The sequence below is a fragment of the Rhinolophus sinicus genome, linkage group LG06 (assembly GCF_036562045.2).
Source record: "Rhinolophus sinicus isolate RSC01 linkage group LG06, ASM3656204v1, whole genome shotgun sequence".
NCBI lineage: Eukaryota > Metazoa > Chordata > Mammalia > Chiroptera > Rhinolophidae > Rhinolophus > Rhinolophus sinicus.
In genome coordinates this window covers 36763640-36790184 of record NC_133756.1, presented here as the reverse complement: position 1 = coordinate 36790184, position 26545 = coordinate 36763640, and the positions used below count along the sequence as shown (strand labels likewise).

Here is a 26545-nt window from a genome sequence, read left to right as displayed (position 1 = left end):
CATGGTGCTTCTAGTAATTAAACAGACCGGAGAATTGCTGAAAGGTCTTGAGCACGTCCTTTCATTTGACGGAGCCTCAGTGACCCCTCCATAAAAGGGGTGTAACAGTAATGGCAACGTTGGGGGACTTTGGGGGATCTCTGATAAAATGGGCAAATGCTTGTGAAACACAAAATATTGCTGTAATAAAAGATGTTACTAGGCAATCATGCCTATTTTCACTAATTGTGGAGGCCTTCATAACATCTACCAACAGTTTTTAGATGGGAGGTGGTAGTTGGGATATCTTCCTTCATCTTTGAATTCGACATCAGGTATTGTTTTGTTTCCCTGTACCTATTTCCTGAAGTCTGGAGGCGCTATTAGTTTTGTAGTTTCGGTGCGCCCCCAGAGAACAGAGCCCCTTGGCCCGCTGAAATCGTTCTAGAGTCCCGCAGTAGAAAGGGGAGAAAGTTCCCACTCAGCTATGCAAAGGGGTGGGATCTGCCCAGATTATTTAGGGACAGGTGAGTTACATTTGCAAGGGTTAGAAAGCTCTTCAGTGGGAGGACCCAGTCCCTGTATAAAAGTCGGTGGGTGGAGCAGGAGGGCGAGTGCTCGGTCCGCCTTGGCAACTTGGGGTCGGGGTAGCCCAGAGAGACACCTCAGCCCCCGCGGCCCACGGGCGCTCCCCTGGCTGAGAGAGGAGGAAGCGCGGAGCCGGGAAGGACGGCCTGTCTGAGCATCCCGTCCCGCCAGGAGCTGGGGCATTTCGGGAGGATCCCTCTGAAGTTTTTCCCAGCCCAGGCGGCCAGGACCGCGGTCACGCCGCAGCCAAGAGACGCGCCCAGTTGCGTCGCCCTCCTCCTCCCACCGCACTTACGCCCACACCCACGGGCGCCCCGCCCCCCTCGGCCTTATAGAAGGAGCCAGGCACCACCGCGCGCCTGGGAGCTGGAGGCTTCCCGGAGCCGACGGAGCGACTGCCTGTGGGGTCCGAAAGCCCAGGCTCCTCCGGGACCCATGTAGCAAAGTGAGGCGGCGGTTGCGCCCGCATCATGGAACGCAGCCCCACTCGAGCCCCCGCTCAGGTCACTACGGACCTCCACCGCCTCCTGACCCCCGTCTACCAGCTCCCGCTGCTGTTCGCCCGGCGCCGTCCTCTCCTCACCTCCAAGCCAACATGAAGGAGACCCGGGGCTACGGGAGCGCTCCTTTCTGCACCCGCCTCAACCACTCCTACGCGGGCATGTGGGCGCCGGAGCGCTCCTCCGAGGCGCGGGGCAACCTCACGCGTCCCCCGGAGGCCGGAGAGGATTGCCGCTCCGTGTCCGTAGTCTTCCCGATCACCATGCTGATCACCGGCTTCGTGGGGAACGCGCTGGCCATACTGCTGGTGTCGCGGAGCTACCGGCGCCGGGAGAGCAAGCGCAAGAAGTCGTTTCTGCTGTGCATCGGCTGGCTGGCACTCACGGACCTGGTGGGGCAGCTGCTCACCAGCCCTGTGGTCATCGTCGTGTACCTGTCCAAGCAGCGCTGGGAGCACCTCGACCCGTCGGGAAGGCTGTGCACTTTCTTTGGTCTGACCATGACTGTCTTTGGGCTCTCCTCGCTCTTCATCGCCAGCGCCATGGCCGTCGAGCGGGCGCTGGCCATCCGAGCGCCTCACTGGTACGCGAGCCACATGAAGACGCGCGCCACCCGCTCGGTGCTGTTCGGTGTATGGCTGGCCGTGCTCGCTTTCGCCCTGTTGCCGGTGCTGGGTGTGGGCCAGTACAGCATCCAGTGGCCCGGGACGTGGTGCTTCATTAGCACCGGGGAGGGAGGCAATGGGACGAGCTCTTCGCGCAACTGGGGCAACCTTTTCTTCGCCTCCACCTTTGCCTTCCTGGGACTCTCAGCGCTGACCATCACCTTCGCCTGCAACCTGGCCACCATTAAGGCCCTGGTATCCCGCTGCCGGGCTAAAGTCACGGCATCGCAGTCCAGCGCCCAGTGGGGCCGGATCACGACTGAGACCGCCATCCAACTTTTGGGGATCATGTGTGTGCTGTCGGTCTGCTGGTCCCCATTGCTGGTAGGTAGTTGCAGGGGATGCATAGGTTTGGGTGGGGTGCCTGCAGGCATTGCTCACTTCTCAAAGGGACAGCACCAGCAGGGGTATGTTTGCAACCACAGAACGTTGGGGAGGACTTTTGCCCGCGCTGTCTTGGTTGCAGCTTCAGAGTTGAGTTCCTTCCTTGCGGAGCGCCTTCCAAGCGCCAGGCATCGCGTTAGGTTCTGCTTATGCATGCATGGAGACCATAGGGCAGCTCACGTTCTAATCAGAGAGAGTAAGAGGATGCCCATGTATGAAGTGCATGTGCAGGGATACGGGTTTCTGCTCGGTGCAATTGGAAATAGAGTGCTGATGACAACTGTAGCCTGGTGCTGTGGGTTTTCTCCTTATTTCAAATACCTCTCGCACGTTGAGGCGATTTTCAGTCTGCAGAAGTACTCTCCCTGCTGCTGCAGACAGGCACAGCCCTCTTGCAGCTTCTGAGCCTCTTTGCGTTCTCTTTGGGTGCAGCCGGTGATAACCTTCCTGGCAGGCTCACTCTTGACTAGAGGCAGGAGAGTGAAGCTGCATCTTGTAGTTGCAGCCAGCCTCAACCTTTTGGAATGGTGCCTGGAGCTTCTAGGAAGTGCTTGAACCCATCCTCAGTGGGACCCCGAGGCCTGGTAACTCCCTCTGACCCTTGTGGCAACTATGTAGGACTGGGGCAAGGCCAATCCTGGGATGGAAGGTAGAGGTTTCTGCGTTTCCCAACTCCTCATAAGGGCTCAGTCTGGGAGCAAGTGATGTTTGCACAGGGTCCTTGTCTAATAGCCTTTCATCATTCTTTCAAAGTTTTTCCTATGGAACTTTTAGCTAGAGATTTCTGTGGATAAATGTTGTGTTCTAATTCCTAATGAATGGATGCTTACTGGCCCCCAAGCAGACTGGCTTAATAGGAGTTTTGTTGCAGAGAGTGCAATCTGGTCACTGCGGCACTTATAACCAACTATCTATTGGACCTGGGAATTTCTTAGACAGTTGTGAAAAACTTCTGAAACGCATACTATAATAAACTTTCGAAACCCATAGACACTGTTTTCAGAACTCACACTCATCCAGGTTTCCTTTTAAATTGTGGTAAAATATACATAGCGTAAAATTGACCATTTTAATCATTTTACACGTACAGTTCAGTGATGTTAAGTACATTGACATTGTTGTACACCATTTATAGTTTTAAATTCCTTGCATTTAAAAATAGAACCAAAGTTTCTTTTCCCCTCCCACCTTCCCTTTCATGTGACAAAACAGATATTCCACAATACCTCTGTTTGACTGGTGTAGTATATTTAGAGCACAAGTCTTGGCCCCAAATCAGTGATGACAATGTGTGGTGACGAGGAGTGTTAGGTTGGGACCTAACTGCCCGCAAGTCGCTGTGTGGTCACAGTTCTGTGTTCCAGGAACTAGGCTGATCTCATCATCATGGCTTATCAAAACTAGCACCAATTTTAGACATGTTTACCTTTATGGTTGAGGAATGGAGTGTGTAGGTGGCCAGAAAGGAGGGGAAAATAGTTCTAAATAATACACACTTTACTAAAGTGCAGTAATTAATATAACTTTAAAGGCAACAAAGTAGCTGATTTTTTTCATAACTGTCATTTGAGTTCCACATCTTTGAGTTTGCTCTATCACTCTTTATATCCTGGGGGAAAATGCAGTTAAATCAAATGCATAAAATGCTTATCCATTATCCATACAGTTAGCAGACTTATAGTTGTTGCTCTTTTTTAAGTAGAAGAGAAACTATGTACATAGTGTGTCTTTTATTTCAAAAGTTGGATTCTAATACCATGAGCATAGTGGCCTTAGAAGGAATTTAGATCAATTCTGAACATTGTAGCCTGGGATGGCCAAACTCACTCTCTTAAGAAAAACTGTATTTGGAAGTAGTCTTATTTAATTTCATTTGATATCTGCATTCAAATAATATCCATTTTGCAGCATTTTATCAGACATTTGATTAATTCAGTTCTCTTTATATGAAATTCATTTTCTTTATATGAAAATATTAAACTTAAACTAAATTTAACATGTGATTGATTGTATTGAAGAGGATACATTCAAGATTTCCAAAATAAGTATATTTTAAACTGAAGCAAATGGTTCTATCTTCTGTTTTGTGCACCATTAAAATGAAATCTCCACATATCTTCAGAAAGATATCCAGTAGAAAGTTGGCTCTATTTCGAAGGAAAGAAATTGGCAAAATGGCTTTCTTAGTAGATTAGGGAATTGTAAGCATGAAAACACTAGAACTTAGTGAATTAAATTTTCAGTATAGTAATGTTAAAGTGAGAGATTGTTTTATACACTTTTTTTTTCTAACTATGGGTAAAATATAGATTCCCTGTTAGCTTTTGCTGAGTTGGGCATAGGATACTCATCTAATTATCCAAACTCCCTACTTAAAAGGACCCTAATTATATCTTACCTTGGAGGACTATCATGACTAATAATATTCAGTTGTTACCGCTGGAAAAGTTAGCAGAGGAGAGGGACTATAATAAGAACACATCCCCACTGCTGCAAGGTCCCACTGCATAAATACTTAAATAGCGGTTTATCTATGGTGCAAACAAAAGATGTTTTACTTTGTCTTTTTCCCAGAAACTTTGCAAAGTACAATACAAGATGTGAAATTAAGTAAGACTACAGTGGAAAATTATGTCTCTGTGACCGATCTACGGTTCTTAGCCACCGTTTACGTGGGGCATCAAATTGCCATTCTGTTGGAATCAGCCAGTTGACTCAGCAATGCAATCTGTTTGACTTTTTTTTAAATTCTTATTCTTATTTTATTTTTTATGAACTACAGTCACCAAAATAGTTCAGTTATTTGACATGATAGCCAAGTTTTCAGAAGCAGGAATAACCTTAGGGTGTTGTTCAGAGAAGGATGAGTAAGTACATTTTGTGCTTTTGTAAACCGGGCACTCCCCAAACAGGTAGAATGTGGCTAATACTGTAACTATCTTAAAAACAGTAAATATAAAATGAACCATCAACATTGTGAAAAATGAGGTATAAGGTATGGAGGTTCTCATCTACAACTTTGGAACTGGAAAAAAACAGCCTTAGAAACTTTCACCTTGAACTTTGAACCAGCATATTCCCTGCTCGGTAGCCACAAATGCAGACATAGTTGCTTTGAATCGAAAAGATATTTCACAATGTAGATGTAATTTTTTTTTTTAAATTTAAGGCATTGCTGATATATTTTGACAATGGAAATTTGCCTTAAATATACTACATGGGATAAATATGTGATAGATTATTTTATAGAAATAATGATGTTTTATAGTATAAAAAAGCGTTGTTTAATTGCTAATTTTCTCTGCTTATAAATTTCTGCTGTATTCAGGATGTCCTTTCAAGGAAAATATTTAGGCATGGGAATTGGCATTGTAGGAAAAATCTTCTATAATTTATTTTGATAAGAATTGAGATTATTCGGAATTTGTACATTTTTTTCAAGTTTACTACATTCAGGCACTCTGTAGAAGGGATATTTAGTAAATATTAAAAATCGATCAAAGAATGATAATCTGTTCAGAGAAGTAGAATGACCACATTGATGAGTGAAACAATTAGAGAATAATACGAGATGCGATGTAATTACTGCCATTGGCTCTGGGAAGAAAGTCCATCTGAATTTGCTAGGCTTCTGGGAAGATGTGGGATGGCATCGCTTGACCTCACAGCTGACAGCGAGTGTGCCCAGGAGCCACAGAGTGTGCACATGACAACCACGGGAAGAATGCCTTGAAAAGGCTCAGGGGGCCAGATTGAGGTAGTAGGGTGAACATAAGATGAGGATTGTGTTCTTTTGCCAGCAGGCAGTAGAAACTCTATTTTGGTTTTTTCAACAGGGGAGAGAGTTTTAAAAAGATTGGCAGGGCTGTAGAGTGTGTGGATAGATTGCGGCTGGAAATGGGAAAGTGAGATCAGTTACGACTTGCTTTTGCAGGTTGTAGGGCCTTAGGGGAGAGACAGTGGGAAGAGGTGAGTCAGAGAAGGAACGGTAAGAGAGAACTAATGCTATTCAAAATGGTCTATTTAAGGAGTGATCTATTCAACAAACATTTCTTACACATCTACTATGTCCTATTCACTGTGGTAAATAACCTCATTAACTGCATTCTGAAAGGTTGCCACTATTTTCTCCATCCTTCAGATGAAGAACTCTGAACTCTTCAGATAAAGAATATTAGAATGAGAATAATTCAGGATATCTGCCTCTGAGTTTATTTTCAATGTTTGTTGTAGTTGTTGGGTATTTGTCTGCTTTGCTTAAATAGAGGCCATGAATTCTATTCCTAATAGTGGCACTGGGCAAGTTATGTATCTTCCTATCTATAATGTGCAGAGGTAGGACTAATAGATATCTAAAGTTTTTTTTCCATTGATGTTATTCTCAGGTTTTCTTATTTAGGGAAATCATGGTTCAATGAAAGAGACTGGTCAATTTTTTTTCTCTAAGAATGAGTGACTAGAGCTTTTGGACACGGTTTAAAAGATGGAGGGTTATCTAAATGATATATCCAGAAGCCAATATAACTTGAAGATTGAGATAAATCAGAGTTTAAAAATGCAGATTATTTTATTTTAAGTTTATCAGAGAAGGCGCCAAGAGTTAAACAGTTCTTAAGCCATCAGATTTGAAGAAATTCAGATGTTCTAGAGTGGTATCATAATTGTGACTCATTGGCCTTTCTCTTTTAAAAAAGCTGTAAAGGTCAGTAACTCAATTATGAAAGTTTCCACAGGTTCATTTTTCTGGGAACGACACTCAGGAATATGCACTACAAGCATTTGTAACAGATAATGATTCCTTTGGGGGTTCTGAGGGGTGGTAGTCATGTTTCACTTTTCAATTTTGGCCTTGCATTACAGGGAAGCAGTAGGGGGAAATGCTCCCCACGTCCCCCCCCCCCCACACACACACAAAACTCCTCACAGTTCTGTAGCATTTTTTAAAGGATATATATTTTTTAACATTTTATGTATTTATTTAAGTGTGCTTTTCCAGGGCCCATCAGCTCCAAGTTAAATGGTTGTTTCAATCTAGTTGTGGAGGGAGCAGCTCACAGTGGCCCATGTGGGGATCGAACCGGTAACCTTATTGTTAAGAGCACTGCACTCTAACCAACTGAGCTAATCGGCCACCCCTCTGTAGCATTTTTATAATCCACCAGAGTTCCACATTTATCTTATTTATGCCTTACAACTCTAAGGTCTTCAACTGTAATCTGTCAGATTCTGACACCACCATTTTCCTCAATTCCTTACATACAGGTAAGAAGTTTGTATTTCAACTCCTGCCATGCTTCTTGAGGATTATTAGATGGCCTCTCAAGTCCCCCTTTTCTCTAGAAAAAATTTCAGTTTTCATAGATTAAAGAGGGTAACCAAAGAAGGAGACTCATTTTTCTTGGGTTTCCTCGTATATCTGGTCTCCTAAGTGTATGTCAACATTTTATACTAAACCTAGTGATTCATTCTTATACAGAAATGCTCACTGGACAGCATGTGACTTTTTTAACAAGAGGGATACATATACACACACACAGGGAAGTAGCACTATGGAGTGGAAATTCTCCGTGACTCTGCTGTCTTTACTCAGAACACTTGTCTCTTCATTTTTCTACTTGCCACTTGACCCGTTAGTCCTTCAACAATAGCTTCCAACCAGTCATCCCTCTTGAGTTGGCTAAGGTCTCAAGTTACCAGTCACTTGGTTAGAGAAGCCCTCCTTCATCCTCTCTAGGCTTGGTTGGGTGCTTTGGCCCTTTAGTCCCACGGCACCTATCTGTCATAATCTGAGTCACACTTCATTGGATGTATTGGGTAATTGACCTCCTGAGGGTAGGTAAAGTATCTGTCTTGTGCATTGATTGTTTTTTTTTCCTTAGGAAGTATCATAACTGCCTGCTGTAATAAAGGTATGCCCGATACATGCTTGTTGACTGAATATCTAAACACCCAAATTAGAAGGCAGGGTATGGTCCCAGTTACATAAACAATTAATTGTGTGCCCTTAGATAATTCACTTTGATATCTTTGTGAACTATTTTCTTCTATAAAATAGTAAGAAAAACACCTACCCAGTTCATTTCACAGGATTGTAATGAAAACCAAGATAAATGTATGTGAGAATAATTGGGAATACCCCTTCCGTATTAGGAATACTACTATGATATTTTACTGGATGATAATGACTTGTATTCAGATAGACCTCCCCAGGAACCTGGAGAAACGAGACAAGTGATGTTTCACAGCTTGATTAGTTATAGTTCACTAGGGGGAATATGTTGCAGAGAATATAACTTTTTGGAAAAAAATAAAATAAGAAAAATGGTAAACCACATGTGCATAAACTTTGACAAGATATTGTAGTTCATCCCTCTTGCCCATTCCCGCCGCCATCGATCTCCTGCATTCTCTCAGCTCTGGAATCCTTTCCCCCTCACAGCTGCCAGTTAACTATCTAAATCCAAAACATGCTGGATGCCATCTCCCCTTTTTCTTAAACCTGGGAGTAACCTTGTGCTCTGAAGACCTCTCCTGCAGGTCTTAGAATGTGTCTGCTGTCTTTGTAGGGAGGCACTTTTTCCTGTCTTTCTTTGTGTGCTCAGACCTGTCCTTGTGCAAATGTGTGAGTTGAATTAGTTCTGCATCTAGTTATGTCCTAGGTCAGATGTTCCTGTAAACCTCTTTAAGGGTAGATCCTGTGCCACCTCTTCACAGGTGATCACAAATGTCGGGGCTGAACAGAACTCTCACCCCTGATTCACTGCCCAGAATTGAGTTTACACAAGCCTTAAATCAGACCAAACTGTGAGCATCATAGAGTTGTAAAATGCCTCAGAGTTTAACCAGGTCCTGACAAAGCATTCATATTATTTGCAGCCTACAAATAACACAGAGTATAATTTTCCCATCAAGTGGCCCACCCAGACATTCTCTCGGGCAGCATTCATAAGGAGGACATTTCAATGGCTGACAGTGGTGCTTATTCAAAATCTACATATTATTTTATGACAGGCATTTAAGGATCATAAATGTAAAAATGAAAAATGGTGGCAGAGATGGAAGAGGAGGCTTGATTTTTCATACCTTAATTCTGCTAAAAAGAAGGCAATTAGCTATTAATTTAGATGAGAGTCCTGTGATGTAAGGACAGGATAAATCTCATATCAAACAGCATTACTATTTTTATATTTATTTATTTATTTTAGGATTTTATTGGGGAAGGGGACCAGGACTTTATTGGGGAATAGTGTGTATTTCCAGGACTTTATTGGGGAACAGTGTGTTTTTTTTGTTCCCCCCCCAGGACCCATCAGCTCCAAGTCAAGTTGTTGTCCTTTCAGTCTTAGTTGTGGAGGGCGCAGCTCAGCTCCCAGTCCAGTCACCATTGTTAGTTGCAGGGGGCACAGCCCACCATCCCATGCGGGAATCGAACCAGCAACCTTGTGGTTGAGAGTATTCACTCCAACCATCTGAGCCACCCGGCTGTCCCAGAACTCAGAGGCAGCTCAGCTGCAGCTTGTTGCCTTCATTCTAATTAAGGAGGGAGCAGCTCACTGGCCCATGTGTGAATCGAATCAGCAGCCCTGTTGCCCAGAGCTCACATTCTAACCAACTGAGCCACCCGTTCGCCCCAAAACAGCATTACTATTTTTAAAAATCTTGGTAAGATAAAAACAAAAGGTCAAGTTAGAGCTAGAAGCCTATTTATTTTAATTAATTATTGATCCCAAAAGTGTAATTTTAAAAATATTCTTTTCACCAATCCTTTGATATTTCCTGGAAGTAGAGTTGATCTTTTTGTTCCTCTTTCTGAATATTGTCATTTTCTGTGGTTGAGAATATGCTGCTATTGGCGTGATTCATCAACAAATTTGCAAAACAATGTATGTTAATGTTGAAAACAAAGAGAGAGATTGTGAAAGATAAGATGAATTTGGGGGAATTCACCAGACAGTAAAGTGGAACTTTTTATTACAGTCTTGAGGTGTGAAATTTCCCTGAGAACGTCCTTGTTTGGGTCAGGTAGAAACACCACATCCTCATTACCCCAAATAGAGGAGGATCTGAACAGTCCTGAGGCACGAGTGACAGTGAGTGAGTAAGTGACCACTGACTTGTGAGCAATCTTCTCTGTTTTGTGAGAGGAACCAAATAAAGGGACTGAAGAAGCAGGTGAGGGCCACAGAGAGAATAAGGCGTGGGAAGGCAAAAGACCTGGGTTCTGGTCTTGGCTTTTCCACCACATGACAGAAGTTAACTTTCTGGTTTTCCCTTTCCTCTTCAGTAAGATAAAACAATTATCGGCTCTAACCTTCTCTTCAGTTCTGACTTCCTGGGGCTCTCAATAGATAAAATCGTCCTTGTCAAGCATACTATTTTAGATGCATGGGGGAAACATCCAGAAACTTCTTAGGAAGAAGCGTAGAAATATATCCAAATGGACAAAGTAGACCATGCGTTCTTTTATACAGTCATTCTATAAATATTTATAGAGTGCTTGCTGTATGCTTACCACTCTGTTGACCCTGGTGATGCAATGGTGACCAGGGCTGAATCATATGGTTGTGTGTGTTGAGCAGTTACATAGCTCTAGGAGGCCCTATTCGCACTCTATTCTGTGTGAATGTCACTCCTTTTTGAGCAGTGTGCAACTGTGCTATTCTTGGTAGGCCTGATGGTAAGCCAAGCAGACATGCTATCTTCTTTCATGAAACTCTCAATATGCAAAGGTAGACAGTACATAAACAATCATTCCAATAAGCAAATGTAACCCAGCTGCTGGGTCATTACTGTGGCTGCTCTCACTGCCACACGTTGCTGCTACTGCACAGTGGCCTTGTCTGGGCAGAGGGACAGTCAGTGCTGGTCCACTGCTGCTGGAGCATGTCCTTATACAGCCTGTGCTTCGATGCCATCGTTAGACAGAACATGAATTCACACCCATGACTCCAGCTATAAATCTCAGCAATAATTTCCCAGAGCACAGCCACTGAGCTAGAGAACGTGGCCCCAGAGGGCAGCTGGCCTTAGGCTGCGTGCTGTCGGGAGCCAGCCCTCTCTCTTGGGTCCTTAGGCTCTGGGTTGTACTCAGAACACCCCCTGACACATTTGCTTTTCCCTTCCAATGAATTTTCTTTTAAGACTTCTCATGGCTTTTTCCTCTAGTGAATATAGCCAAAGCCTCTCTGCTTTAAGTTTCCAGGCTTCAAATCTTGGAAGAAAAGATTAGGTTTCTTGGCCTCATTGTTTCAGAAGATGCTAGGTCCTCGAAGCATGATGGCTTACCTCTTCTCAAATAAACAGCAGTGTATACCATGAGTATTGTAAGGATTTTACTTTGTTGTATCACACACATTTCTACTATGTAAATCTACTTGCTGTACATTTGCCAAAGTAAAATAATTGTCACTTCTGTAACATCTGCTCCAGTGTGACTTGCTCTGCCCACATGAACAGTGAAGCAGGGAGCAGCTTCCAGGAGCTTCTACATCACTAAAACAATGGACGTGTTAGGAAGGCAAGAAAAAGTTGCTCTGGGAGACTGTCAAAGAAGACCCCCTCTTGACGTGTTAGTAAGGAGTGAGGTGGTTATGGAGGGCCTCACTGAGAAAATGCCATTTATGACGAGTCCTGAAAGATGATACTTTGAGGAAGAAATAGCAGCATGTGAATGGAAAGAGCTGGAAGCACTGGAGGAACTAAATGAAGGCAAGATGGATGGATTAGTGCGAATAAACGAGAGTGCCTGCAAGGTGAGGCTAGGGAGGAGGGCAGGGCCAAACCACGCAGAACTTCATCATTTTTGTGTGGGAGTTTAGATTTGCATCTGAAGTATGATGAAAAGCAAGTAAAAACTTTGAGTGAGGGAATGATTTGATCTGCTTCACGTATTAAAAAGATCACTCACATTGCCTTAGGAATTAAAAGAAGTGGGGCATTAGAGTCCTTGAGTACTGAGGTCGGATGGAGATGTAGAGACGTTAATAAGGAAAAACATTTTTTTCCACACGTGTTGCTTTAAAAAAAAAAAGCAGGGACATAACGTAGCTTAGAATTGGTGGAAGGAGGGAGTCTGTGCAGAAGCACAGAGGAAAAAATTGAGCCAGGTGCACTGGGAATAGTAAGCACATCGGTTTTTGTTGAAGCATGATGAGAATATCAGGAATATTAGAAGTCAAAGAGGGATTGAAGGAGGAGGGAGGGAGGAGTGCGTTGGTAGATTGCCTTGAAGATTGATCGGAATTTGTATTTCATCATGGGCAAGTTGTATAGTTTTTCTATACAGTGGTACCTCGGTTTTCAAATGGAATCCATTCCGGAAGACCATTCGAGTTCTGAAACGTTCAAAAATAGCCAACAGCTAGGCCTCAGATAGGATCTTGCACTCAGCGGAAGCTGCATGACATGTTCGACTTCCGAGGCGTGTTCGAAAACCAAAGCATTTACTTCCGGGTTTATGGTGATTTGTAAACCGAAATGTTCGTCAACAGAGACGTTCGAAAACTGAGGTACTACTGTACTCCTTTCCATATTTGTACAACAAGACAGTTCACATTATAAAATCTCTTGGTTCATGAAAGTTATTTAGTGGAACATCCCATGTAATGTTTGATCTCTTTCTAGAATATTCTTGGTGAAATTGTCTAAGCTTTGAACTTCTTTACTTATAGGAAATTTGTTGCTTTTTAAGGGGTACAAAGAATTTTATTAGAGACACACATTGAGCCAGGCTCTTTCTCACAAATAATTTTCTTCATTTCTTACAACAACCCTGCTGTGGTAGACATTATTAGCTCCAATTTACAGATAATAAAGAACTACAGCTGAAAGAGGTTGAAAATTTGTTCAAGGTAACAGAGCTAGTAAGTGGGATTCAAAGGCCAAGTTCTTTCCTCCAAGCAATGATGCCTCAGAGTAGCCCAATACATCTTGAGTTGTTCTTTCTATTAGAAAAATTTTGTTTCCCTTATACTGATTGAATTGGCATGGTACTAATTCTAGTCCTTGGTTTATACTAAATTTAGTTGGAGACATCTTTTGTTTTTAAAGTTGTATGGTACTATATTTCTATATCAGCTATCAAGGAAAATAACATGAAATAATCTTGACAATGTCAGGGGCAGGACATGGTGTATTAATGCATTTAACTGGCACTTTATTGAACAACGGCCTGGCCTTTGTCCTCAAGGAATGTCTTCTCTACCAAATGATTCCCTGGAGAAAATTGAGGTTGTGACTCAAAAAAGCAATGTTATTTTCCATTGTCAATTCTGACAAAGCTGAGGACCATTTACAATTCATTTATCCACTCCTGTATTCGGTGATTGTTTATTGAGTACCCACTCTGTGTTCAACACAGTTCTAGATACTGGAACTATAGGGGTGAAATAGACTAGTTTCCTGCTCTTGAGGAACATGAGCTCTAGTTGAAGGAGAAAATCAATCAACAAACAAATAAACTAGAATTGAGATTGTGATAAATATTCTTAAGAAAATAAAGTAGCATAATATGATAGAGGGAGCCTGGAAAACTTTATATACATTGGGTTGTCAGGGGACAATGCCTCTCAGAGGAAACATTCAAGCTGAAACTTGAATGAAAGGAAAGAACCAGGTATGAACAATCTGTAGGAAAAGCATTCCAAGCAAAGGGAACCGCAAGGCCCTCACCTGGTGTGTTCAAGGGACAGAAAGAAAGCCAGTATGGCTCAAGTGAAATGAGAAGGGAGGGAGTGGAGTGCTGTAAATTGAAGTGAAAAACTGTGTTAGGGCATGTAAGTCCATACTAAGGCATTTCCATATTATTTTAAGAGAACACTGGAAGATTTGAAGCAGGGGAATGACATTAATATGACATTAATGGATTTATGTTTTGAAAAGATCCTTCTGGAAGCTGTGTGAAGACTAGATTGCAGAAAGGCAAGAGTGGGAGTGGGGAGACCATGTAGAAGGTTATTGATGTCCAGGGTCTTGAGATGATGACAGCTGGGATGGCGGTGGAGACGTGAATATATTTACAGAAGTGTTTTGGAGACAGAGTTTACAAGACATTCTAGAAGTTCTCTAATGCCTGTCCTGTGACTCTGACAAGAAATAGGGAGCTCTTTTCTTTTCTGGGCTTCCAGTAGTGAGGTGGCTATCTGTCCACAAATGCTTTTCCACTTGGCTCCTTAAGAAAGATGTTACTGCTCCAAAGCTTGCACCGCTAGTAATGGCAGAGTCGGGATTAAGTTCTGTCTAATGGAAGCTATTTTGTTTTTTGTTGTTTTCTGAGACATGAATCAGAATAGTCGCACAGAGAAAGAAAAGCAAGCAAAGTGTGCTCACAAAATAGTAGGATGTCATAAGAATCATGACCCCCAGGACAAGATCTGGACCAAGCTAAAAAAAAAAGAGAGGGATATGGGATTGCTTGATTCACATAGATTGCTGAGGTTGCTAAGAGTGGAGGTGGCCCTATGGAAGACTGAAGCCAGGACTCTCTGTATCTCTCCCTTTGATTTCTTGCCATGTGTCAGAATCCCCAATTCAGGATTTGTTTCTAAGGAACCAACCTAAAACATAGCTTTGTAGCTTGTTGGCAAGGTCCTATGTTCTTTTTTCAAAGCCTTTGGTTAATAGGTTTATATTTACAGTCTGCATGTGGGGTTTTAATTTTGCTTTTACAGCAATACAATATTTCAGTGAATATGTCATCTGGAAGCTCTTTTTCAGCATAAGTCTGTCTTCCTTTTCTCCTTCATTCTTACCTTCATTCTTTCCTTCTTTCCTTCCTTGCTTCCTTCCTTCCTTCCTTCCTTCCTTCCTTCCTTCCATTATTGTTATTATTATTGTTATTTTTTATTTGTTTTCTTTTGTGAATACAAGAAACAAACATAACATAAAGTCTCAGAACCTTGCTTCATCTTCAAAGACTAATGTGAGTTTTGTTAAGCTACCACTAAAGATTTAGGCTCAGAGAATTGTCCAGATGTGAGTTAAGAGCATAATGTAAGGTTTACAATGGAACAGAGGTGTTTGCATAAGGCTCTGAAAGGTCACACTATGTTAGAACCATAGGAGGAGACCAGGAAAGAAAAAAGTTCTTTCTTGATTTTTTTTTTTTCTATCAAGGTGAGTTATAGTCTGGGTTGACATTAATCTGGCATCTTTCTCAGTAAATGTGCTAACAGCCAACTTGCTGGGTGGCAGATTTTTACGTTTATTTAGTGGTAGCAATTTCCTCCAAGAATAGACTAAGGATTTGCCTAGATTCAGCAGTAAATTTTTTCATATTAACTTTTGTTCTATGAAAGATGTTCGGGAACATTTTGAATTTTTTTTTTCTCTAGCATCTATTTCTCATTAAATTGTGCTGTAAATCAATTTTAGGAAACGTGGGAATGTCTTCTGACTTCCTCTCCAGCTCTAGTCTCCTCCCTAAACTTGGCTCTTGGTTGCAATCACCAGAATTGGACTCCAAGCACAAAGGGCATATGTGAAAAGGATACTGGGGGCTCACGGGCCATAGAAAGCTGGTAGGCCAAGTTTGGAAGTCAGGCAGGACTTCTCTCTTTCAAGATTCAAAATCCTGAGTGTAAGAGCCTTAGTTTGGGCCTTTTCACCCCCTGGCTGTAGCAAAGGGGTCACTAGTGGAAGGATCAAGCACCTGTAGAATCTTGTTTTTGAAATGAGAGGTGATAGGGGGAAGTGCTGGGATTTCTCTCCTCCTTGGTATGTGTAGAGAATGGTTTTCAAAATTGGGGTATTAATAATAAAAGGTAGGGGTTGATTGTTACTATATAATTAATTTTTAGAAATATTACGACAGTAATGTGTCTTACAAGCTGTGTGTGTGTGTGTGTGTGATCATGTCAGTTATGTGGGAGTTGGAGTGGCAGTGAGACTGGTGGAGAGGAAGCTGAAGAGACCCACAAAAGGACATATTTACCAAAGCCCTACTATGTGCAGTACTTGAGAATTACCATGTTAAGCCCTTTATATTATCTTATTTAATCTTCACAACAGTTGATCAGCGTGGTATTTTTTTGTCTCCATCTTTCAGTTGCACCTACTAAGATTCAAATGATTATACATTTTTCCCGAATTATAGCCCAAGAAATTGGTAGACACTAGACTTTTTTTTATGCTGCAATGCTCTGTTTCCTATTGGTTGTCTCTTTAATATTAGTTTATTAAAACATTTTCAAATTACTTCTTTGAAAATGTTGTACACAAAACAGCAGACTGATTGAGAATAGTCAATCATCACAGAAGCTGACCGGGTCAGACGATCACAGTGATTCAAGATTTCCTGCAAAATCTTCGTTGATTCATGAATTGATTGGCCTTCTTAGGAGCTTGAGTTTCTCCAGAACATATTATGAAAATCCCTGTAGAAGGTAACAAGAATTTTTGCTTGTCCTACAATAATGTGTCAAAGGATTCTGTTCCCTGTGCTACCTACAATGTAGTGTTTTCTGTAAAGGGGTGGCATCCGTTTCATCCAGTTCTGTCTGTCTGTTCAGGCCTGGAACACTCACATACAGTGGTAAAGTTTTACTAGGCAAACATTTTTGAGCTAATACAATTCACAAATAGTATTCTCTTTACGAAACTATTTATAAAACAAAACTGTTTATTGAGTTCCCTTTGCTTAGTGGAAAAGTGTTTGACTACAGTCAAAATTAGAAAATTTGTTTTGACAGTTTTAAAACTTTTAGCATGTTGCAATGCATTCTTGCAAACATGCTTTCATCTTTTTTCCTTATAATTATAGAGAAGAGAAAAAGCCGTAGGAAGCCTCAGTGTGTTACAATGACTCTCTCACATGGAATGTAGGCTACTGTCTAGCACCCTCTCATTCAGATTAAAAGGCTTCAGATTCCTAAATTTAATCCTTAAAATCTTGGATTTGTCAACACTTACCACTCATTTTCCATTCCTCGCCCAGCATCCTTACTTTCAGTCTTAAAGATCTATTTGCAGTTCCTAAAATGATTCACACAGTTTCACACTTAGAAGTATGAACTCTGTCTTTCCAAACTCTCCAGAAGCATCTGCTGTTTTAGGGAGCGGTGCTTCCCTGAACCTGGAGACTGATTTGAATGCCCCTCCTCTGCCTCATAACGCCTGTGCATACCTTTTGCACATAGTTATGTACAGTTATATTTGCAGTTGTCATATTAATTATGACAATGAGGATTATTGCCCACAGTAGACAAATGCTTACTTTACAACAGGCACTGAGCTAAGCATTTCATAATCTCATTTTGTTCTGTCAACAACACTCTGAGGGGATATACTGTTATCTCCTTTTTCAGATGAGGAAATTGGTTTTGAGATTTTAAGTAACTTTCCCAAGGTCACAAAGTTAACAAAAAGCAGAATTGACTTTTAAATCTGTATTTTTCTGATTTTATAGCCTATGAAACGAATCACGAAAATAAACAGGCCCCCTCTTGTTAATATCCATTCATTCGTCTGATTCACTGTAAACTGTACACTACTTAAGGGCAGAGACTTTGCTATTTTTATCTATAAAGCTTCCTGGGTCATAGTAGCCACTCAGTAAATGGTTGTGGGATGAATGAAGAAAAGTAGTTGTAATAAAGTGAAAAGGACCCTAGATTTGGAATCAGAAAAATCGAGGTATAAATTCTGTGGCTGAGTTTTACATATGTTAATGGTTTTGAATCTTCACATAAATCCTTCAAGGTAGATGATATTTATTTCTTTTTTAAAGCTTTATTTTATTGTATTGTATTTTGCTGTATAAGCCACTTTTGCTTTAAGGCCTGCTGTTGGTAAATGATTTTGAGAATATCAACCCCAAGTGTTTTTTATTCCAAAACCACCAATCCACCTTGTAACTAATGACTAGTTCGTACTATTTATACAGTCAAACTTGTGAGCATTTTTAAAAACATTGTATCTTTTGATTTGTTTGTTACTTTTATTGTTTCTACATTGCTGATAGTAATAAAAATTCTTAGAAAGATTAAAAAATGCCTTTCAGATAAACAAGAATGGGAGACACGGCATTATTTTTGTAGTGGAAAAGAGAAGTTAATTAGAAACAGTGGATGAAAGCACTAGAAAACAGATACTCTAATGCTTGGTCTCCAAAGAAGAAAATAACAAAAAGGGTATTTGGTAAAGTGCCCTGGGGATAGCAATTAAACAATGAGGAATTTTAGCAACAATGGGAAACAGTAAAAATAATAGAGAAAGGGGAAAATAATGCTTCAGAGACGCTCAGAAGTTTCCATCTATTTATATTCCCCACCGTGGTTATTAGAGGTGGTTTTGGAATAAAAACCATAACAGCAAATCCAGAGTTAGAACAACCTTCACAGTTGGTTAATCCAGCTCAGCATTGTCATCAAGGCTCAAGGCCTGTCCCATCTTTGGCTGTCTATGGCGTTGAGGTCATCCTACCTCTGGCTGGTTCCCCTCAGGTAGTAGAATGGTTGCTAGGTAGTACATGCTTCCTAGTTCACCTCTAGCAGGAGAGAGAAGCTGTGTTTTTCATTGGCTCTCTCCTAAAAATGAAGAAAGTTTTGCTAAGATATCCTTAGGGAACAACTTCTTGGATCTCATTGCCTAGTTTGGGGTCACATCATCATCCCTAATCTAGGCACATTCCGGTAGCTGGGGATAGGTCAGTCCTGAAGCACTTAGGCTCCAGTGAAAATAATTGTGTTGATGAGAAGGTGACATGGAAGAATGGTTGCTGGATAGGCCATCAATAGTGGGCACTACAGTGATTATACCGATGCAATTTAATTGAAAGGATATATGTGGAAGGGCGTATAGAAAGTATAAAGCACTAGACCTACACTGTCCAATATGGTAACTACTTAGCCACGTGCGGCTATTGGACACTCGGAAATGTGATTACTCCAAATTGAGATATAGTATAAGCATCAAATACACATCAGATGAACATTAAGTACAAAAATAATGTAAAATATCTCATTAATAATTTTATATTACTTGTTGAAATACCATTTCAGATATATTTGATAAATTAAAATATATTATTAAAATCAACTTGACATTTTCATGTTTCCTTTTGTTTAATAATGTGTTTACCATAAAGCTTAAAAGTATGTGTGTGGCTTACACTGGTGGTTTGAATTACATTTCTTTTGGATAGAGCTGCCTTAGACCAATGATTTTCCAATTGTTTTATCTGGGGAAACAATTTCAATAAATCTTTTTAGAGAAACAGATGAAAACAGAGTTGTTCTGATTCAATGGGGTAGGGAGCTGGATATTGTCACATCTCAATACATCTATCCACCACTTCCTGCAAAACCATTCTTGAAAATACTTACATCAAATATAGGTTTTAAAATGAAATCACCAAAATCATTGTCCCATAAATAGTAATAGAGACTTGATACTACTTTTTGTAATTACTTGATTGAAACCTTCCCTAAAATGCTAAGCAGTGCAGTAAAAACTGCCTTCATTGAACTCCCGTGTTAAGGACAGTGGGAGCTAAAGGATTCAGGTGTTGGGATCTGTTGACCTTCTCATAGGAGCCTATAATCCTTATAGGAGTAAGGCATTTGAATCATGGGACAGTGAGGTTTCTTCTTCATGTTTGCTTCTTTCTGGTTCCTATTAAACACTTTGCTGTTGGATCCAATGGTAAGACTTGAAGTCGACAGATGAGGCCAAAGAAGTTAAGTGGGGAAAACAAAGAAGACGACAGGTTATCCCGTTCCATTTTCCTGCATCACATATAATGTGAATTTAATCTTTTTCAGATTTCCCTCAAACCTGGTATAAATTGGTAGTGCTAATCACAGTTTAAGTGTTTTTGTAAAGTCTAATTTCCTGAAAAAGAAAAGCAGGTTCTTTTCAAATGAGCATTTTGAAAACCAAAGTTTATCATTTGTCACATAAGTGTCACCTGGCACTTGATTTTTGCCCGTTGTTTATGTAGTGCAGAAAGGAAAGAGTGACTGTGAAGATGTATCCGAGGCTGCTACATAAACCTCAATGGATGACGGGTTTAAAAAGGAACCTGTGCCCCTACTAATATAGCAAATTACCATTGTGTGGTATGTCACAGCCACATTTGAGTTAGAATTCGTACACCTAGGAGGCCACAGCTAGGAGACCTTATGGTTCCTTCCATTATACTTAACATCTGAAGAAGAATAACAAAAACAATAACAACTAATAGTTACATAGTACTTACTAGAAGTCAGGAACTGGTGATTATTTTACAGGTTACTTACAGGTTACGATACCTGTTACCACAGCAAACGAGTGGGTTGCAGGCATCAGTCCTCAGTACTGCTACACGCAAGAAGAGAGAGGGCCACCAGAAATGTTTGGTTGCAGGTTTCTCCTTCCACACAAGCAGTAAAAATGCAGGTGAAAGCCAAGGTAACACAGTCCTTTTTAGAAAGGTTGAGGCATTGGAAGTTGAACTTCCTGTCATAATCCAGAAATCAGAGAATGTTCTTATTGTCAAAGAAAAGATACCGTAAGCCCCTCATGTTGTGGACCTGGCGTTGTGCATTACTTAGCGCCTATTTACAGTCAACAGAACAAGAGTTCACTATAAATAAAGCTGATAACTTTTATGAGGGTGTGTTTTGTGTTGGGAAAAAGAAAATGAATTACTCTAACGTTAAGAAGTTCCTATGCTAATCCTGAGTAGAAGCCTAACATTGGCAGGGAATTTTGCAAGTAAATTAAATGGTTATTGATCTGTTATCTGTTAGACTCTGAGGAGTAGTTTAAATATTTATTATAATATAGGTATAAGATATAGTCTCATATTTGGGCAAGAATTCTATTATATAAGTAAGGAGCGCTAGAATCAAATATAATGTTTTTATAGCAATAAAAGGACTTTTGACTCAATATGTATTGTAAATTTAATAGTAATATCCTTATTAAAGACTGTGCTGATATGCATGGGTTCTTTTGCTGTTGTCTTGAGCTATACTTTTTCAAAAAGGTATTAAATAGATATGCAACAAGAGTTCTTCCTTTCTTATGGATTCAATATACTGTTCAAGATTCAATTTGCTTCTCCCATAACAATGGTAGTACTGTAAAAACTCCCACTGTTATGCTATATTCAATGTGATTCTACAGTCCAACTTACCAGCTTCAGGGTTACTACTATAGCTATGAACATTCTATTTAAAATTCTGAGTGATAAGATGTGTTTACAGTTCATTAGTAACTAACTTGAAGCTGTCATCCCGGCTAATTATAATAACGGGGAAAAAAATTAAAGACAGAAGTCTTAAATAGTGATAAATATAGAGTCTGTTACCCCCCAGTAGGTAAGACACATTGTATCCTTCCTATCATTCATTCGTTAATTCAAAAATACTTACTAATCTACAATGTAGCATATCCTGGGGGAGGGCCTTCCTGTGGTATATCTAGAAGGGTAGAAATGATCACTACTCTTGTAACAATTTTCATCTACTGGGAGAAACTGCAATTGAAAAAGAGCAACCATATAAAATATTTAGGGGTGATGAAGTAGAGAATTTTGGAAGTCCATATTAAGACTTATCTTCTAGGCTTTTGGCAAGGGAAGCACCAGATAATTGGATATTTCAGGTCTACACACAAAAAAAATCAGTTAAATCAATCACTAAAGAAGACGGGAATGCGAGTTATAAGACCTAGGGATCCACATTTGTAAAAGTCCAGAAGCAAAAAGAGCTGGCACTTTTAAAGAACTCAAAGTTCAAGGTGATTAGAATATAGATGTGAGGGTAAGGAATAGTGAGAATTTAGGCTAGAGAGCGCAACAAGTGCCAAGTGATGATAAGCCTTGAATGTTCACTGAAAGGAGTTAGACTTTGTATTCAGGACAATGAGAAGTTATTGAAGAACTTTCCAAGTCGAATAACAATTTTCTTTTCAGGAGCATCCTTTGTAAGCAGCAAAGAGGGGTCCAGAATAAAGGCTAACAAATCATGTAATAGACTATTGTGGTAGTTCAGACAAGGCATGATGGTGGTCTGGATTTAGGGTCAAATGAGAGTGAAGAAGAGAAAAGTGATAGAGTAACAAAATAGTAGGAAGTTAATTGGAAACTTCATGATTAAATGTGAGAGATATGCCTAATGAGGTGAAAAGGGGACAAAAACAGAGAGACAGAAACACAGAGAAACGAATCAAGGTGAATTAAGGATAAATCTTAGGACTGTTTTAGGGAAGATTAGTGGAGAAGCATCTTTGAGGAAGATGATAATGATTTATTTCAGTTTTGGACCTGATGAGTTTGATGTGAGACATCTAGGCAGAACTGTGCTATCGACAGCTAAATTGGTTAGTCTGGAGCTCAAAGAGGAGGCTATTAATTCCCAACAGTCTGCAAGAGCATTAATGATCTGGTTCTTTAGGTGCAAATGGATACCTTAATGAAGAAATTGTAGTGAAAAAGTGTGTTGCTAAAGGGGGAGAGGAATCAACAAGCAAAAAAAAAAATGTATAGTACTATGAAGGAAAGACTTTTAAGACAATGTACTTTACATTTTTCTCAATAGTCTTTTGAATTTTATTAGTTTTTCATGTTTCATTATGTCCTTTTTCATGTCCTTCTTTTATGTTTTGTCATTTTATCTTTTATAGTGACGTGGTCTTTCAGCAGTAAAAATGCGTGCAACAAAGATATTTATGGTAAAAATGCTTATGGAAAAAACACCTAGCACTATATGAAATAGCTGCTGTGATGAATGAGCAGGAGAGAGAGAGATCTTACTAGGGAAGGAGACAAGTTGGGGAACATGAATTCAAAGAGATCCCAATCCGCCCATATTCAGCCAGTGTCCATGCCAAGTACAAGATGTATCTCTTTGGATCCTGGTATGAGATGACGTCCTCCTACAGCATAGATCCACACGAGAGTGTCATTTTGACATGAGATGAAGTTAGATAATAGGTTAGAAGCACAATTGATACATTGTTAATTGGCTGTGATGCAGGAAGGGGTTCTTCTGCATGTCGTGGCTGCACTGTCCTCAAGGCACTGAGTCCAGTCCTTTACAGCTGACTGTCACATTCCCTGGAATAAGCCATCATTAATTTGCTAGTAAGGTAAATGTTTTGGTCAATTACAGAGTGTCAGACTATGAGCTGTTACATTATGCACACATCAACTACCTAAGAATTCAAGCTAATATGAGCACATGATGGTTCTAGGATGGATTGTGACTTAACATTTTTACCAATGAGTTATTTCATAGGTTACTGTTTCTATCTAAACTTCCTACTACTCGAAATTGTATGCTTCTTTTCTAAGTGTGAAAATAACATGTTTATTGTGGAAAACTTGGGAACCAAGGAAAACTAGAGAGAATGAAATAGAAATCACCCTAATTCCCACCCAGAGATAACCGCTTCCAGTATTTTACTATATATACACACAGTTGTTTTTAGTTAAGAGTATACTATGTAATAAATATTTGTTTTCCACTTTTCACATCCTGAACATTTCTTCGTGTTATTAAATATTTTTCAGAAACATGATTTTAAATGGCAGCATTGGAATGAATATATATATATATATATATATATATATATATATATTCATTATATGTTACACAAATCAACAATGTTCCATAATTTTAATAGTGCCTTATTGTTGACCATTTAAGTTTCCTATTTTCTTTTATACTGACATGAACATTCTTTCACACCTTAGTTCACACCTCAGATTCCTTAAACATTTAGCTGATCCTAATTGTTGCTAATAGTGCGGTTCTCTGAGTTGGACGATAGTATGATTGAGCATTTGGGGTTTAAATGAAACTATATTTTGACAGAAAAAAAATTCTATCTTAACTATAAACATTTTCAAAGATTACTGTTGTTTAAACCTTGACAAAGACACATTCTCTAGACTTTCTCTTGACATCTGCGGTATAAAAATTTGAAATACAGTAAAGACACCTCTTTGACGTGTGTATCTCAAAGCTAACCCATTTCTATAATCCAAGAAATGAATATTTTTATAGAATAGATTTTGTTTTACCCCTTTTAGCCAGGATTTGAAATACTTAGCTACTGACATTTTTTTTTTACCATTCTAACAGAAAGATAAATATTTATCTAGACATAACATATGCACCGAGCTGTACTGAGCCAAATCACACACAATTTATACTTCATACTCATTGAAAGGAGAGAGTAATTCTTACATACTAAACAATGTGATGGCAGGCTGCAGGCTTATGTTCAATTTTGAGTTTCCCGATGTAGTTACTGGATAATGGTTCTGCATTACCAAATATTTTTAAAGTGCGAATTTGAGGGTTTCTTTTTCTTTTTTTTTGAAACCACTTTATTGCGTAGAAATTTAAGGAAAGCAGACATATGGAGAAGACATTCATTTCCTTACAGTATTCCCCTAAGCAGCCACTATTCTGTCTCTGAACATCATAGCTTTCTGTCCTGGGAGCATATGCAATAGTGAGAGCTATAAATGTCTAACTATTTTACATTGTTTTGTATACCTGAAACTAATTTTAAAAAACAGTGCAATAACCTGGGGTTTGGGAAGAGGTATGCTGTGTAAACTGAAGGAGTTAATTATTCTTATCTCATTTTAATTTTTGCAACTGTACCACTAGATAGAGAAAATACGCATTCGGTAAACATTATTGACCATTTTTAGAGAAAGGAGAAATTAAGATCCAAAGTTAGGTAACTGGTCCCCAAACTAGAAGCAGAGCTGTGTGAGTTTATGGCAGGCCTTTAACTCTTGATCCATGTTGTTGCCTAAGTCTGCTACTTCAAAAAAAAAATAAAAAAAAAAAATCTCCCCTTAAAGCTTCATGAATCCAGTATCTTCAGTATCTTGTCCTCTTCACTGTCCACTTTCTAACTTTGTAATTTTCCTCTGTTCTCTGTTTACCAAAAGACACACGTGGCGTTTTCCTGAAGAGGAATTCTGTCTTTTGTTCCACACCTTTTCCCTTTCGGTTTCTTTCCTTTTTCAAATTGAATCCTTATATGTTAGAGGCCATCCAGTCCAACAGCTGTTTACTTAATAAAACACAGAGTAAATGATTTGCCTAAAGTCGTAAATGGTGACAGAGCCTGCAGTAGAATTTACTTCTTCCGATTCTGAATAGTGCAAATGTTGTTTTGAAAAAAAAGTTCTATAAAATTACATAATAGTAAAGATGAGATTACACAACTTCTAGTAATTTTTGAATATTTATGAGTTGTTTATTTCCAAAGTTTTCAGATTAGATCATGCAGGAGAAGCATCTGAAACAGTAGTCTAGAATGCTGAGATGATTTGGCAACTCTGAAAACAGAGTTGTAACCAGACTGGAAAGACTACAGTTATTTCTTAAATCTACTGTGAAACTTCTTCCCATGACAATCCTTCACATTATGTAATTAAATAGTTTAAAGGGCCCAGACTGGTTTCAGTGTGTTATAATATAGTATGTTTGTCAAACGATAGAGGGAACTTCTAGTAAAGCAGGTTATTCTCCTAGGCCTACCAACAGAGGATTATAGAAAACAAAACAGATAAAAATTGTCTGTGGTAGAAAGTTTTCTTACATACTTACATTAGATATAAACTGGAAATACATAAGATGAATCCTAGAAATAAAGTTCATTTCCAGTTTGTTTCTAAATAAACTGGATCCTAGAAATCCAGTTTATCTAGAAATAAACTGGAAATGCTAAAGTGGATTACATAATGGATCCTAGGGACAAGTAACCAATTTTTTTCCCTCTCCTACAAATTAATTTTTCTGGGTTCACTCATTTATCATCTTCAATAGATATTTATGGCCTGTAACCCAAGGCACATCTGAACCAAGAAGTGAAGTACTAAAGATTTTTAAATATGTAGTTATAAATCCTGCTGCAATAAAGTAAAATCCAAATGCAGAATACTGAAAATACTCCCCCTGGTCTATGCCTTGCCCATTTAGAAGATCATTGTCACTGGGGAAGGGACAAATCTTTTTTTTTTTCCCTTTAGGATGGAACAAGGTAATTGCACTTGACAATAGCCAGGGATAGAGAATTTAGAAGTCACTGATAATAGTTGTGTTCCTGGTTATGATGGGTACAAAAAGAGCTCTCCATTCCTGCTAATAACCAGGGAAGAGGTGAGAGGCCTGGGAGAGTCACGTGGACCCTGGGGAAGATGCTGGCAGAATACTATTGCTCTGTTAAGCCAGACTGGTCTCAATGCTGCTGTAACCAGCTAGCTCATTATCTGAGGCTGATTGGAAGGAGCAATCATGCAGAGTATACACGCGTGTGCTAAAAAAATAGCCTCTGTGCCGTCTAAGCTTCCTGTTTTGTTTGTCCCTTCTTCCTTGTACAAGGAATAGAATTGGACTTATAGGGATAATTAATTCTACCAAAAATCTACATATTCGTGCCAAAGTTTTTAAATACCGAAGTCTGTCTAAAAAATAT

The 26545-nt window shown here is 39.8% G+C and overlaps 1 protein-coding gene across 1 annotated transcript in view; it reads left to right on the top strand.

Annotated features, from left to right (window-relative positions):
• Window positions 1-589: 589 nt before the first annotated feature.
• PTGER3 (prostaglandin E receptor 3) overlaps window positions 590-26545 on the top strand; it is an 86741-nt gene continuing 60785 nt past the window's right edge. Inside the window, exon 1 of the mRNA XM_019727751.2 lies at window positions 590-2056. Within this exon, the coding sequence (XP_019583310.2) occupies window positions 1163-2056 (894 nt within the window). The 5' untranslated portion in view covers window positions 590-1162. The remainder of the gene's footprint in view (window positions 2057-26545) is intronic.